General features: G+C 41.7%; 1 protein-coding gene across 2 annotated transcripts in view; it reads left to right on the top strand.

Moving 5' to 3' along the window:
* TRAPPC11 (trafficking protein particle complex subunit 11) overlaps positions 1–13,865 on the top strand; it is a 47,043-nt gene extending 33,178 nt beyond the window's left edge. For both annotated transcript variants that reach the window (XM_045785834.2, XM_087856513.1), the window contains 5 exons: positions 2,711–2,822; positions 5,961–6,052; positions 7,058–7,191; positions 8,724–8,891; positions 12,903–13,865. In XM_045785834.2, the coding sequence (XP_045641790.2) occupies positions 2,711–2,822; positions 5,961–6,052; positions 7,058–7,191; positions 8,724–8,891; positions 12,903–12,947 (551 nt within the window). In that variant the 3' untranslated portion in view covers positions 12,948–13,865. The remainder of the gene's footprint in view (positions 1–2,710; positions 2,823–5,960; positions 6,053–7,057; positions 7,192–8,723; positions 8,892–12,902) is intronic.
* Positions 13,866–15,215: the final 1,350 nt, after the last annotated feature.

The raw sequence follows: 15,215 nt of genomic DNA on the forward strand, positions 1-15,215 counted from the left end.
GTGCTGGCTTGGAATAATCATGAGATTTAGAGTCACACTGGACTAGATTCAGTTCTCAGTCCTGCTGCGTGCCCTTTGGTTACGCTGGACTGTTCATTGTGTTGGATTAACTTCTCAGAGTTCAGGGAGATCATGTGTACGAGATAGTGTGGCTGAGATGATCTGTGTGCATCTCAGCCCAGTGCTTGTCTCCGAACGGCCCAACACAAGCTGGTTATTTGTCCATTCTTTGCTGACTCCTTTTCTTATCGCTTCAGTGTTGGTCATTTCCAGGATCCTGACTTTGGCTCCCTTTACTTTTTCTGCAAGTCTTCACCTGCCACACAACCTTAGGCCGCCTGCGTTCCGCAGTCCAGCTGGAGGAGCCGGTGCGCTCTTGGCTCCAGCTGGGAGCCACGGAGACCAAGCAGGCGCCCTCTATGTGCGCGCATCCTGCCCGGCACCATGTTCTCCCTTCTTAGTGCGTCTTGAATGCAGAGATTCTCACCATCTCCCCTCTGGCCTTCAGAGACACCTTCTTAATCGGTTTCCTCCTTGCCATTCTCTCTCCCTAGTCTGCCCTTCCTATTGCTGCCAGAGTTTCATTTCTCAAGGAACTATCCTGAACTTGTTATTCTCACTTAAAAAACTTCATGACGTTCCAGACCTTTCCCAGCACAGCCTCCTTTTCCGGCTTCTTCCGCACCAGCCTCTCTACTTCCCCTTCCTCTTTCCCAGACTTGGACCCAGCCGAACTTTTTACGGTCGGCAAGCATCACTTCCATCTGATTTTGAACGTGTTAGTACCTTTGCCCAAAACCCTTCCCTTTTTCTTTCAACCTGTCGAACTCTTGTGTGCTCTTTAGGACTCCCGTAAGATTTGACTTTTTGATCTTCCCAAGCAGGGCTAGGCCGTCTTCCTCCTCTACTGCCGGAGTATCTTGTACGTCTGTTACACGTACCCCTTCTACCGTAATTACTTATTTGCAGTTACGGCGCCGCGGCTACGCGGTGTGCTCTTGAAGAGCTGGAACCGTGACGTCATCCTCTTTGTATTGCCAGCCTCGTAGTAGTTGGTTAATAAATGTTCATTAAATTAATGAATAATGTCCACCTTGAATATCCCATTACTGGTTTTCTCTTGCTGCTGTAACAAATTACCACAGAGTTAGTGGCTTAAAACAACACACATCTATTATCTGAAAGTTCTAGAGGCCAAAGGTCCTAAAATCAAGGCGTTAGCAGGGCTGCATTCCTTCTGGGCTCGAGGGAAAAGCGTTTCAGCTTTCAGAGGCCCGTTGGATCCCTCACCTCTGGCTCCCTCCTCTGTCTTCAGAACCAGCAGCGTAGCATCTTCAGGTGGTTCCTTTCCTGGCCTCGGCTTCCATTGTCACATCTTTTTCTCAGACTCCCCCTTACCGCCCTCTTTCCCTCGTAACCCTCGTGATTACATTGGGCCCAACTGGATAATCCAGTGTAATCTTCCTACTTTGAGGTCCTTATCTTAGGCATGGCTGTAAAGTCCTTTCTGCCATGTTAGGTAATGTTCTGGGAATTATGACGTGGATATCTTTGGGGAAGGGGGTGGCATGGCATTATTCTGTCTGCCCCCTCGAAGAACACCAGAATTCATGCATGACGAAATTTGAGTTTGACACATTAAAAATAACAACTTTCCTAGGTCATAAAGTTGACCCTAATGTTAATTGTTAATAAAGATTATATCATTTTGTTTAACTTCCTAGAATTAAGGACGACTTGTTGGAGCAAGGTGGGGAGGGGGGAGGCAATATGAATGTTCCAAAAAAAGGTGTCTTAAGATGTCTGAATTAATGCGTGCTTTATTTACCAGGCTACAGTATCATTTCCTAGGCCTTAAAAATTACTTAAAAGTAGTTAATTGAAGTAGAGATTGGCCCAGCTTTTTTCCCTTTGGCTTCCAGTTTCTACCCACAACACAACTATTAATTTATCACAGCCTTCTTCATGTCTAAGTAAAAACAGTTAGTTAATATTTAGAGACTTTGTTACTATCATTTGAAAGTTTCACTGATGGATGTGCTAACACCAGCCCTCAATGGGCCCTGTTGCTGGCTTGCGTTAAAGGAGGGGCACTGCAGACTGCAAAGGGCTGACAGGCAGGGAGGCCCTGGTTCAGATGAGCATTTGTCTTGTCATCAGGAGTTTATGCTAAATTTGGCAGGAGGACAGCATCCTTGTGTAAGAGATAAATAACCAAATTAGGCAATAATGAGGCACCGTGTAGTGTGTTTCCATTTGATGGTGTCAGTAATGTGCATTGGTCAGAGAAAGCCAGAGTTGGCTGGAATGACATTTTGAGTACCTGAAGGGTTAACTAAAAATTTCTTTTTCTCTACCGTGAAATGTTTCCTTTGGAGATTTGAAATAATTTGAAGAGAAAAAAATAATTACCAAATGGTATTATCCTGACTCCAGACTTTTCCTTTTCATTAGTTCCCATAGGAACTTGTCACAGACCTACAGCTGCTTTGCCTGTTTTTATTATAATGGAATATTGGTATATTAGAAAAAACCCTGGACAGGGACTTTGTGACCTTGAAAAAGTTATTTAGCATCTCTGAGCCTTAGTTTTTAAGTCTCTATAAATAATGTATAACTGATAAAGTGTTCTTTTTTTATTACCAGAGGTAAAACTCTCCTTTCATAGAGGAAATCGTTGCATACGGATTATAAAAACTGTTTCTTGTAGTTGTCTTACAGACCGGAGAGAGTGCTAGTGAATGCTTTTGTCTTCGGTGCCCATCTGTTGGAAGTGTTGAAGGTGGAGTAGCAACTGGGCATTATATTATCTCCTGGAAGAGGTAAAGGATTTCAGCCCTGTCTTTTCTTCCTTGTCTGTGCTATTCTCATGCCTTCATTATTTGTTGTTGTCATTTAGTATTTGAAAGCTTCTGTCAGTCCTGGGGTGAAGACTAGAAGTCATATGCTATCACTAGCCATTTGTCAAAAACACAAAGATTAAAAAGGATCATTAAACTTTCGTTTGTATTTGTCACAAATTATAGCCTATATACCGATGAAATTTTAGCCAAATGAATTTTTATCACCGGACCATTAAAAACATCAGAAGAAACTTCTCTTATTTGCAGTCAGTGGGGTTGTCTACATAGAAGACCCAAGTGAATCAACAAAGCATTTGCATTATAAGAGTTCCAGCACTTCGCTTTCTATATATCAGTAATAAACCTCCAGCAATGTACTTTTAAAATAGGTATCATTTAGATGACAACAATAATTATAAGGTAAGTAAGAATATGTCAAATAGAAAACATGCGTTACCATTATGGAGAAAATTGTAAAACTTTAAAACATTAAAGGAAGTTCTTAAATAAATGGGGAAATATGCAAAATGGTCTTGGGTAGGATTTGGATAGGTCTAATATTGTTTGTTCTATAGAATCAGTGCAGTTTCCTTCAAAATCCCAGTAGCTTATTTTGGTTTGTTTTTGTAGAACTTGACACTTTTGGTTATAAAGTTTCTATGGAAAGGCAAAAACTCAGAAATAGTCAAGATATTCCAGAAGAAAAACTAGGCAAGGGTACTTGCTCTTCTAAATACGCAGACTTATTGTAAAGCTACAGTAGTCATTGCTGTGGTATTGGCTTGGGGATATGTAAATAAGCCAGTGGAACAGAGGAGAGAGAGTCTAGAAATAGATCCACAGACCCACACAGATGGAAATTGTATTTTATTTATTTATTTATTTATTTTAAAGATTTTATTTATTTATTTGACAGAGAGAGAGACAGCCAGCGAGAGAGGGAACACAAGCAGGGGGAGTGGGAGAGGAAGAAGCAGGCTCCTAGCAGAGGAGCCTGATGTGGGGCTCGATCCCATAACGCCGGGATCACGCCCTGAGCCGAAGGCAGACGCTTAACCGCTGTGCCACCCAGGCGCCCCGGAAATTGTATTTTAGAGACAGGCATTGCAGATCAGTGGGGAAGGGATGAACTGTTTTACAATTGGTGGTAAACAATTGGGTGTCCATTTGGGAAAAAATTGGATCTCTACACTGTATATAAAAATCAGTTCTAGGTATCCTAAAGTTCTAATTGTGAAAAGCAAAACTTTATTACTTTTGGTAGAAAATAAGAGAATTGTTTTAAGACCTTGGAATAGGGAAGAGTTCCTTTAAATAAGACATAGAAGTATAAGCCACTGAAACCGATGAATTTGATTTGTTACAATTAAATGTAGAAAGTGAAAAGACAAAATACAAATTGGGGAAAGCTTTTTAGAACATGTAAAACTGACAAAGTATTAGAATTCATACCAAGAAAGTCTACAAATCATAAGAAAAACAAGTCTCCTTTCAGAAAGTTGAGCGAAATCTCGAGTATGCAGCATAAGGGAAACGGAAGAAGCCGGTATAAGGGAAACAGGGAGAGAAGGTTAACCCTACTAGGAATCTGAGATTCAGATGTGCTCCCACTAATTTGGAAAACATAAAAAGGTTTAACAATGTGCACGGTTTGTCAAAAGAGGTGGAGTATAAAACAGAACAATTACTTTGGGAGTCTGCTCAGCAGTACCAGGTAAAATTGAAGATGCCTATACCCTATGTCATAGAAAAAGTCTTAACACGAAGGATATATGTAAGAATGTTCGTAACACCTCTGATTATCATAGTCAAAAGCTAGAAACTAGATATCCATCAGCAGGAAAATGCATAAATTGTGGCATAGTCATATAATGGGATGTTGTGTATCAGTGAAAATGAATTACCCAGAGCTACACTGGTAACTTCACAGTAAGTGAACGAAGCAACTGCAGGTGTTCAGCATACGAACAAATTGCATGTATGGAAACCATGCAGAACACTGTGTACTTCTTAGGGCTACGTACAGAATTTGGAAAAGTGTAAAGAAACACATAGCAATGATAGATACGAAATTCAGGATAGTAGTTACTTTTGGGGAGTGCAGACAGAAAGGGATATGTGGGAAGATTCAGCTATATTATGTTTTCTTAGGCTGGGAGGTAGACACATGATATTTCATGTGTTATCAGCATGGCTTAATTTTTTTTCATAAATTTTAAAACAGTGGATAAGATAATACTAAAAATGAGAAAGGAAAAATAATATAATTTTATTTTTAAAAAGTAGCAACTTTCTTTTCCCCACTCCTGAATTTACCACATTGAAGTTCAGGTTAATATCTTTTTCTAGGAATTAGAATAGGATTTTGAAGGCACTGCGTAATTATCCCATCATGCTACTGTAGTACCATAAAGACATATTTCTTAATGATGAGGGGTTCCGTGGTTTTTCCTGTTGCTTCTGTATAATAATTTGCACAGAGTGTCCGTGCCTCCACATCTAGATACGGACTCTTCCTAAGGGCTCTCCTTGGTCAGATAGTGGCCAGCCAGCCCCGTAGTGTAGTCTCCATTCCAACTGTAATAGAGGGAAAAATATTTGACAGTTTCCTGATGGTACTCACTTTATCTTGGTAGTGCTGGAATGCCACTATGTTTATCGATGGTAAAATATTTTTAGTTCCTCGGTTTCTCCTATGTGCTTCGAGAGTCGTTGTAACAGTACGCCTGCAGGTGGTCTGTGCTCAGCTGTGAGCTGGCCGCAGGGTGAGGGGAAGGTCTGTGTCATCATGTCGGTCACTGCACTGTCACCTACCCTGAGAGCGTTTTGCTACCAAACACCGTGTTAAATGATGTCCTTCCTGGTTGCCCGATTGACCCTCTGTCACTGGGGCCAAACAGCAGCCGTGAGTTATGACATTTGTGAATTGGAAACATTCAAAACACAAACAGGATTCCAAAAGCTTTTCACAGAACTACTTCCATTAATAAAGCTCTAGAAAATGTAGAAGTAATTTCTGTTTCCTTTGGAACAAGTTGGTGCATATACATGTTTCCTGTTTTTGATTTAACTTTTCGCGTGAAACATGGATGTGAAAGCTGCCCTTTTCTGCCACAGGACCTCAGCCATGGGAAACGTCCCCGTCATCAGTACTGTCATCACTCTGCCACACGTGATTGTAGAAAACATTCCCCTCCACGTGAACGCAGGTAACGCCATCAAATTGTACTTGAGAAAAAGAATCCAGGAAGAATTTTTATCTATTTTAGCTTCTGAGGTTTAAAAAATTTTTTTATTATGAAAAATGCCCAACATTTACCGAAGTAGGTTATGATCAGTCCTGTTTCATCTGTACCTCTGCGTGCGCCTCCTACTCCCGTTATTCCAAAGCAAATCCCAGATATTATTTCATCTGTAAATATTTCTGTCTGCATCTTTAATATTAGTGGTTATTTTTCTAAACATAATCACAATTCTAGTATCATCACTTAAAAATTAGCAAAAATTTCTTAATATCATCAGATTCCAATGTCGCAGTTTCCCTGGTGGACTCCGAAGGTTCTTTAGATTGTCTTAAGGTCTTGCACTGCAGCTGATGGATGTTTTGTACTTTTGAAATCGATGGGTGGGAAGACCCCCTCTCCACTCCATCACCTCCTTCACCACCACCTCCCCTCTACCTTGCTGTTTTTTGTTAAAGAAATGGGAGTCCGGTGTCCTGTAGAGCTTCCCACAGTCTGGATTTTGCTGATTGCATTGTAATCATTTTTGAGGGTTCCTGGGAGTTGGTGGTAAGATCTATAGTCTCAATCGGATTCAGGTTCAACTTTTTGGCAAGAATACTTCATAGCTGATGGTGTGTGCTCCCATCAAGGGACCCGTGATGCCTATCATTCCTTCGTGAACCGTGATGGATATTTAGGGAAATGTTTTATAGATTTAAAAAGTCATTCCTAAAATATAATTCAGCTCCTGATAGCCAAGACCCTTTCTGTGTCAATCAGCTTTAGAAGGAGACTTGATTCTTTGGGGCCGGTTTTATCAGAGTCCCATGTCTGTTGTGCAACCAAAGAATTTTCTTTCTCATCAAGAGTACAGTATTACCACTAATTTAAATAATCCCATGTCTATGGAATGAGATTCATTTACAAAAAGAACTCATAAATGGTGAATTATTTTTTTAACCAAAAGAAATGTGTCCTCTTTCTTTGCAGATCTGCCATCATTTGGGCGTGTCAGAGAATCCTTACCTGTCAAGTATCACCTACAGAATAAGACTAACTTAGTTCAAGATGTGGAGATTTCTGTGGAGCCCAGTGATGCCTTCATGTTCTCAGGTCTTAAACAGGTTAGGTCATATCTCATGGGGTTGCTTATGTAGATACAGAAGTGTGGCCAAGAAAGGGAGAGCTGTGCATTTAGGATTTACAAATGAACTGATAAGGCTGATTGTGGTCCCTGTTATTTCGATGGGAAGTTTTTAGTTACTTTTAAAGATTAAGTACAATTTGTATAGAGGTGGATTAAGTGGGCAACCCTTTTCACATTGAGATCATACATGTAGGTTCTTTCTTTTTATAAAACAAGAATTCACAAATCCTTGGACAGTAATAGGATTCCTGAAAATTTTAGATTTCCCTTTTATTACTACTGAGTGTGTGTGTGTGTGTGTGTCTTTTAATTGGAGGCCTAGAAGCCTTGCTACCCATATTAAAAGTCTGATCTGGGGCACCTAGCTGGCTCAGTTAGTAGAGCATGCAACTCTTGATCGTGGGGTTGTGAGTTCAAGCCCCATGTTGGGCATGGAGCCTAATTAGGGGAAAAAAAAAAAACAAACCCTGATTCTTTTCTGAGCTATCAGTGAAACTTTTTAGAGATTTTGATCTTGCACTGAATTTACTTATCTTTGGTACATTTAGACACAATTTTATATTTACATATAAAAATAAATCATTCAGGTGTTTTGATTTGGCTTATTCAAATCAGAAGTAGAAAAGTTCCATCACATTTTTTAATGGAACATACACTTTCAGGCAAAACCATATTTCAATGAGAATACTGTCTTCTGTCAAAGTGGATAACAGACACCCCTCAATAGTCAGTAAATAGTTTTTTATCAACAAGGACATAGAGGAACAAATGTATGTCCTGATTCTCAGGAGTGTCTACCCTGACTAGTCATCTGTGCTGTACATATTCTGAGTGCCATGTTTGTTGTTAAATGTAAAATAGAATTATACATGAGGAAATCCATTTGCTAAGTTAAGTTTATAACATATAATACATATCATATTAGCTATTCTATGTTGGCACACACATATATTATCTTTGACACACGAACATACCATACGTACTCATTTGCAATTGAGGAAGCTTTTCTAGAGTGTCCTGATCTTTTTCACATGCTGATTTATAAAAATAGAGGATAGCAAACATCTTTTTCCCCCTGACATCATTTACCTCGCCAGAAAGGTCCCCTAAAAGAAAACACCGGAAACAACTAGTTTGTCTTATGTTGACGTAATGTATATACAAAGATACTTTTCTACCAGTTATCTCATAACGTATTGTGACTGTAAAAATCTACGTGGTCTCAGACACAGAAAATATCGATCCATCTCGCGTTCCCCTTTTTAAGCCAGTGCAAGTTGCCGTTTAGATCTTGGTAGAAACCGAGAAATCATACACACTTTTTTATGCATTTATTATCTGTGCAGTCCTCATGTCATACTAGTTCAGCCCTGTATTTAGAATCTGTCTGGAGGGTAAATTGGGTGTCACCAGAAAGATTTGGGTGTCCAGTCACTTGGGAATGAAGGGGGGAAATGGGAAGGTGCTGGAAGCCTGTACATTTGATTGTCTCTACAACTTGTGCTGTAGATTCGATTACGGATCCTCCCTGGCACCGAACAGGAAATGTTGTATAATTTCTACCCTCTGATGGCCGGATACCAGCAGCTGCCGTCTCTCAACGTCACCCTGCTCAGATTTCCTCACTTCACAAATCAGCTGCTCCGGCGTTTCATACCTACCAGTATTTTTGTAAAGGTAGGGCTTAGAAATTGTCTGCTTTTTAAATCTCTGGTCTTGAAAACAAACCAGAGGGGTTTCTTTCACGTAAGCTTCACTAAGCAATATTTCGAGACCGACAGTTTTGGGTTCTATGATACGAATTTGGCAGTATTGCTCTTCATTTCTGTGAAGTTGCTGTTATTTTACAGAATCTAATTTCAAAGGTTTTTATTCCCTTAGGTAGATAATGGTTTACCTTTGCGGGTTCCTTAGACGTACGTGTTTTTTTCCTTTGGCTTAGTAAAGTATGTTTTTACATTGTAGTTAGCTTGTAACTAGTTTTTAGTCAAAATGGGTCAACTTTCTTTCTTTCTTTTTTTTTAAAGATTTTATTTATTTATTTGACAGAGATAGAGACAGCCAGCGTGAGAGGGAACACAAGCAGGGGGAGTGGGAGAGGAAGAAGGAGGCTCCTAGCGGAGGAGCCTGATGTGGGGCTTGATCCCACAACGCTGGGATCACGCCCTGAGCCGAAGGCAGACGCTTAACGACTGTGCCACCCAGGCGCCCCATGGATCAACTTTCTAAACACGATCTTTGAACGTTCCTAATTCTCTGTGTAATACCGGACTGGGGCCTTTTCTGAAAAGGATCCTGTGTCGGAGACTGCCCTCACGTTGACCGTTTTGATGTTTTCCATGGGGACCATGGCCAGGTTCCCGGAATAAAGGAATGTGTAGGATGGTCATAGTCAGTGTGGGAGAGAGTGAACCGTGACGTGCGGGAGGTTCATTGAGCACCGCGCTCACTCCCGCTGAAGCCGTTCTCGCTGCCTAAAATGAGGGCTTGCCTCTGGGTGGTTGTGGGTTCCTCAGCAACTCAGCTGTACGTGGATACATGTGCATCCTGTGTGCCGTCTTCTATGGTAACTTCATACTCACTTTCGAAATGACACGTCACATTGCTCGCTCTTGCCTTTTTTTGTATCTGTCTGATTCGAGTGTGGAGGAACTGTCGCTTCTTTACATAATCTGGGACGGGGTAAGTGATAAATTAGTCTGTGTTAATGTGTCCTTTATAATCTTCCTAGCTTTTATCTTTCCATCTGCAAAAAAATAATTTTTTAATGTTTCCAGGCACCGTACTTTTAAAGTGTAAAGGAAAAATCTCATACTTCTAGATCTCTTGCGCTTAAACAGTGGCTTTTTAAAAAGACTTAATTTTTTTTTTTTTTTAAGATTTTATTTATTCATTTGACAGAGAGACAGCCAGAGAGAGAGGGAACACAAGCAGGGGGAGTGGGAGAAGAAGAAGCAGGCTCCCAGCAGAGGAGCCTGATGTGGGGCTCGATCCCAGAACACCAGGATCACGCCCTGAGCCGAAGGCAGACGCTTAACGACTGAGCCACCCAGGCGCCCCAAAAAAGACTTAATTTTTTTAAAGCAGTTTTAAGTTCATAGTGAAATTGAGAGGAAAGTTCAGAGATGTCCTGTATGCCCCTCGTCTGCCCCCCTAACAGCAGTTTATTTTTATTTTTTAATTAAAAAAAATTTTTTTTAAGATTTTATTTATGTATTAGAGAGAGAGAAAGAGAGAGAATGCGTGTGTGCGCATGAGCAGGGGTGGGGGGAGCGGCAGGCAGAGGGAGGGGGAGAAGTCTTCTGGCTTCTTCCCAGGACCCCGGGATCATGACCTGAGCCGAAGGCAGATGCTTAACCCACTGAGCCACCCAGGCGTCTCAGCAGTGGGTTTTTAAACATTTCCACCTGTTCACATTTACAGGCTATGTCTGTTGCTGTTCCTTCTGTCATGTCTGAGGTCACCCTGCAGGGGAAAAGTCTCATGACTGGGGTAGGGAGCAGTGGCGGCGGGGGGACCTGCTGAAGCGTGCTAGTACAGCTTTAGGTAGCCTGAGAGTGGCATCAGCATAGAGTGAGCTGTACTAACATAGCCTGTTGGAGACGTGAGAGTTATCATTTTGAGGAATCAGGATTTCAGGACCGCCGATGAATCTCTTTCCTTCCTTTCCCTGTAGGGCTCTGTACACCCAGCCTAATCCCAGCTCCTGCTAGTTCAGTCTTCTGGTGTTCTTCCACAGTACACCTCTTCTGGGTAGTGCTTAAATCCATAAGGAAAGGTTCCAGAAAAATAAACATTTGTAAGTTTTAGCAGAGCTAGCATGCCGTTTTCTAACTGCCATGCTCTTTTTTTTAAATACAAGTACTACCTTCTGGTAACTTGACTGCTGTCAAAAAAGTTGGCTGGGATCCTCAGAGCCAGCTCCTTTATCAGTTGGGAAATCTTAGAGCGACAGTTGTTTTACCTGGCACGCCAAGGACAGTGACTGAGGAGTACCCTTTTCCCACTTAGTGAACAGTCTTACCGCTCACGTTGGCCATCCCGTCACACCTTTACTAAACTCTAGAACTGTGCTATTCCAGTATGATAGCCACTAGCCACGTGTGCCCTACCGAGATGTAATTTAATTTAAAAATTAGTTAGTTGCGCTAGCTGCACTCGAAGTGCCCGGTACATCATTGTGACAGGTGGCTGTCCTGCTGGACAGCACTGACTGGAGCTTGAAAGTTCTCTTGGACAGTGCTCCCCTAGTTTAAGGCGAGAGCAATATTTTCCTTCCTTTGAAATATTTTTCTTCCTTCCTTTCTCCTTTGAAAAGTAGATTCCAGTTTTCTATTTGCATGATGTTCTTGTCTTCTGTTCCTGTTTGTAAAGCTGTGTTGGGAAGGATTTAACAGGTTGAGCCATTATTCTGTTTCTTCTTTCTTTTTTCTTTTTTTAAGATTTTATTTTATTTGAGAGAGAGAGCACAAGCACGGGGAGCGGCAGGGAGAGGGAGAAGCAGGCTCCCCGCAGAGCAGGGGGCCCGATGCGGGGCTTGATACCAGGACCCCGGGATCATGACCGGAGCCAAAGGCAGATACTTAACCAACTGAGACACCCAGGCACCCCCAGTATTCCGTTTCTAAAACTGAACATCCTCTATCAGTACTAAAGATTAGATGAAGTATAAGAGACCCGGCACGTGTTCTTAAATTCATTCCATTCCTGCCTTGAATGTCAGCGGCCTAACTTGCACTCACATACACATTACACTCGTACGTGCATGAAACACGCGGCAGCAAAACGCTCCCTTCCCTGCCTCAGGGAGCCCCCCCACCAACCATTCTGTTTCAAGCCTAGACAGTGGCTTTTGGTGATGATGTTGTAACACTGTCCTGTTTCGTGTCCTGAATACCATCTCATGCTCTTCCCACAAAGGTCTGCTAGTGTACGTCCGCTCAGTAAGATTATTTGTGAGAGATTGATTTTTTCAGTTCCTTGATCTCCCTGAGGTATTGCCAACCTGCCAGAAGTTTTACCCCTAAGAACAGTTACGATCCTTTTATTCATTCTTAGCCTTTGCTCGTCTGATATGACGATTTAAGTTTTCTTCAGTGACCTTGTGGAAAGGGAAGTTTTTGTTTTTATCTGCTGCTTCTATCCTTGTAGTATTCATTGTTAGATACTTTAGTTCATTGTGAATTGCTTTTTCTTACAAACAGGAGATTGGGAGACCTTGATTCCCCAAGGAACTTGTCTGTCAGCTCAGGTTTGTGGCCTTCTTGAAGCCTAGGACGCAGGAGGGCCCTGAGCAAGAGAGAAAATAAAACTATCCCTTAAGCAGGAATGGCAGCTGGGTTCCCAGTCACGTTCCCGGTGAGAGATCCGTAGCCGCTAGGACACAGGGTGAAGACAACTGGTGACTGAGGCGGATTCAGCCGGTGGAGGTAGACGGTCGGCTGGCGATGTCGGTGTCTGGTGGCAGAGGGAACGGGGGCAGCACCTTGGCCCTGCAGCTTGCCCTCCCCGGGTTCAAGTGAAACAAGAAGGTGGGGTGAGGGAAGGAGAGAAACAAATGTGATTTTGATACTCGTACACATTTATTCCGTTTTTGTGAAACAGTTCTAAGAATTTCGAACTGTTTTCAATTCATAGAGCTTTTGTTGTTACTGTCTTGTAAACCCGTCTTGTTTCCTCTCTCTAAAGCCACAGGGCCGGCTCGTGGATGATACCTCGATTGCCGCCGCCTGAAGTTCAAGACTGGCCCCGGCTGCTCTTACAGAAGTTTTTCATTGTGAACTGTAGCTTGGATCATGGTAAAAGTTAATCTTTTCTATTTTTTAATGGATGTTATACCAACTCTTCAGAGGAACTCATGCTTAAAATGTTAGGAAAATCTATCCTCTCTTATAGTTTCACTAATAAATATTTGAAATCTCTCAGCATGACATGGAAAGATGTCAGACCATTGTTATTGTTGGAAGTTGTTTTATAGATAGTAGGTTCTTAAAGTCAGGGATTCACACGTGCAATATCAGAGGCAAAGTGAGCCCCCCAAACAGTGCGGGCCGTGGGGAGGAAGGCACCTCATCTGCCCCCGGGAGCTTCCGAATCCGTCGCTTTCAGAGTTCGCTGAACCGGAGATCAGCCCGTCCTCAGACATTGAGTGGATGCTCAGAATACATACATCCCAACTCGTAAGCGGTTGTGTGACTGATCCAGAAAACTTCCAGAAAGTTTTAATGAAAGCAATTTAAGGTGTCTAAAAAAATCTCTGCTTAGTCTCAAAACATGTGAAATAGGTTCAGCTTGCAGCCAAAACGTGGTCATTGATGAAGAGGTTTGTCTTTGTAAGTGTGTTAACAGGTTTTCGTCTCTAAGAACCTGAGCTACAAGGAGGTGATTATAAGCTAAATTTCTTAAACTAAAAGTTTTGGATAAAGATGCAAGTTCTAAATGAGAGCTTTCAGTTATATTGTGCCATTTCAAAAGGAACTATTTAAAATTCTTGGAAATTCATGTAAATAAAATCAAATTGTGATAATTTTCTTCTGTTAATATATCTTAATTTAAAGCTTACCGGATTTCCTGGAAAATTTTATTATTTGAAAGTGTAGGCGTTGTAAAAAGGAAATAGTGATGTAAATAAATACGTTCCTTTCAAGGATACTTGTATGTATCTTTTATTTTGAGCTTGTTTGATTTCAGCTTCACGAAGCAGCTTTTGCTAAGAATGCTGTTGGATGAGGTCTAGAGAGAGCATCGTTGGAAATTGGGAGATCTGCATTCTAGAACTGGCTCTGCTAACCTGTGGGGAGACTCGGACAGGGGGACGGGCTGTCTGTCTCAGGAGAACATGGGTTCCCTTCGTTCTCGGCTTTTCAAGTAGAGGCCACAGGAGCTTGTCTCCACAGTCAGATTGTCCAGGATCAGATCCCGGCTCTGCTGCTTGCTCGTGACCTGCTGTTCAAGTTACCTGCCCTCTGTGTATCTCAGCGTTCTTGTCTGTAAAATGTAGAGGATGGTAATACCCATCTCCTAGCCTTGTTAGGAGGATGATGACAATTAATACACGAGAAGAGCTTGGGAACAGGGGCTGACCCAGAGTAGTGCTCAACCAGTGACATCTGTATTATTATTACTATATTATTATTATCATTATTATTAATGGGAAGGCTGAAAAGGATATGCCTGCATTTACTGGAGGGTCTGTGTTACCAGAATGTCATGAGTACATATATGTGTACATATGTGTCTGTGTAAATGTCTAAAACTGTGGAAAAATGTCATGAAATGCTTATATATATATATTTTATATCTTCTGTTTTGTTACAAAACATCCCTGGTGTAACCTACCAAATTGCCTTCATGACCCACTAATGGGATATAATCTGCCCCTTGAAAAATTCATAGGTCCGTTTGTGAAGACGGTCTGCTGCAGGGCTTATGTGATAAAGATCTCACATGTTCACACTGCCATCCTCAAACACGAAGTAGGTGTTAGAACGAATGAATCACTGTCATACACCTTCAGATTATTAGCACTGACGTCCATGTGGTCTGTGTAACTCTCTGCTACTCTAAATACACCAAATAAACAGCTCTGTGCTTTCCCTCGATTGTCCTCAGAGTTGGACCTAGAGTAACCCTTTCTTAACCGGGACTTCTCCCATATCACGAATTCTGCGAATATATTGTTTTCTTATTTTTAAATTGAAATTTTTAATTCAAAAGTACATGAAATCATCATCTTCCCTGGGTCCAAAAAATCAACTGTCACCGTGTTGCAGGAGCTGTTGACGAACTCAAGTTAACGGGTGTCAGGGGGGACCTCACAGCCTTGCCCTTCCTACCTCCGGGCCGTCAGCCGCCATCATTGTCTGCATGAAAGTCTCTTAGCTTCCATTCTTTACTGCATGCCATCTGGTTCTCAGTATTGCTCTCTATCAGTCTTACACACTACTCAGGGATACATTTTTAAATTTGGGGGAAGGAAACACTGAAGTTTGACCTCCTGTA

This window comes from Ursus americanus, chromosome 27 (genome assembly GCF_024610735.1).
Source record: "Ursus americanus isolate L20-20 chromosome 27, mUrsAme1.1.p, whole genome shotgun sequence".
Taxonomy (NCBI): domain Eukaryota; kingdom Metazoa; phylum Chordata; class Mammalia; order Carnivora; family Ursidae; genus Ursus; species Ursus americanus.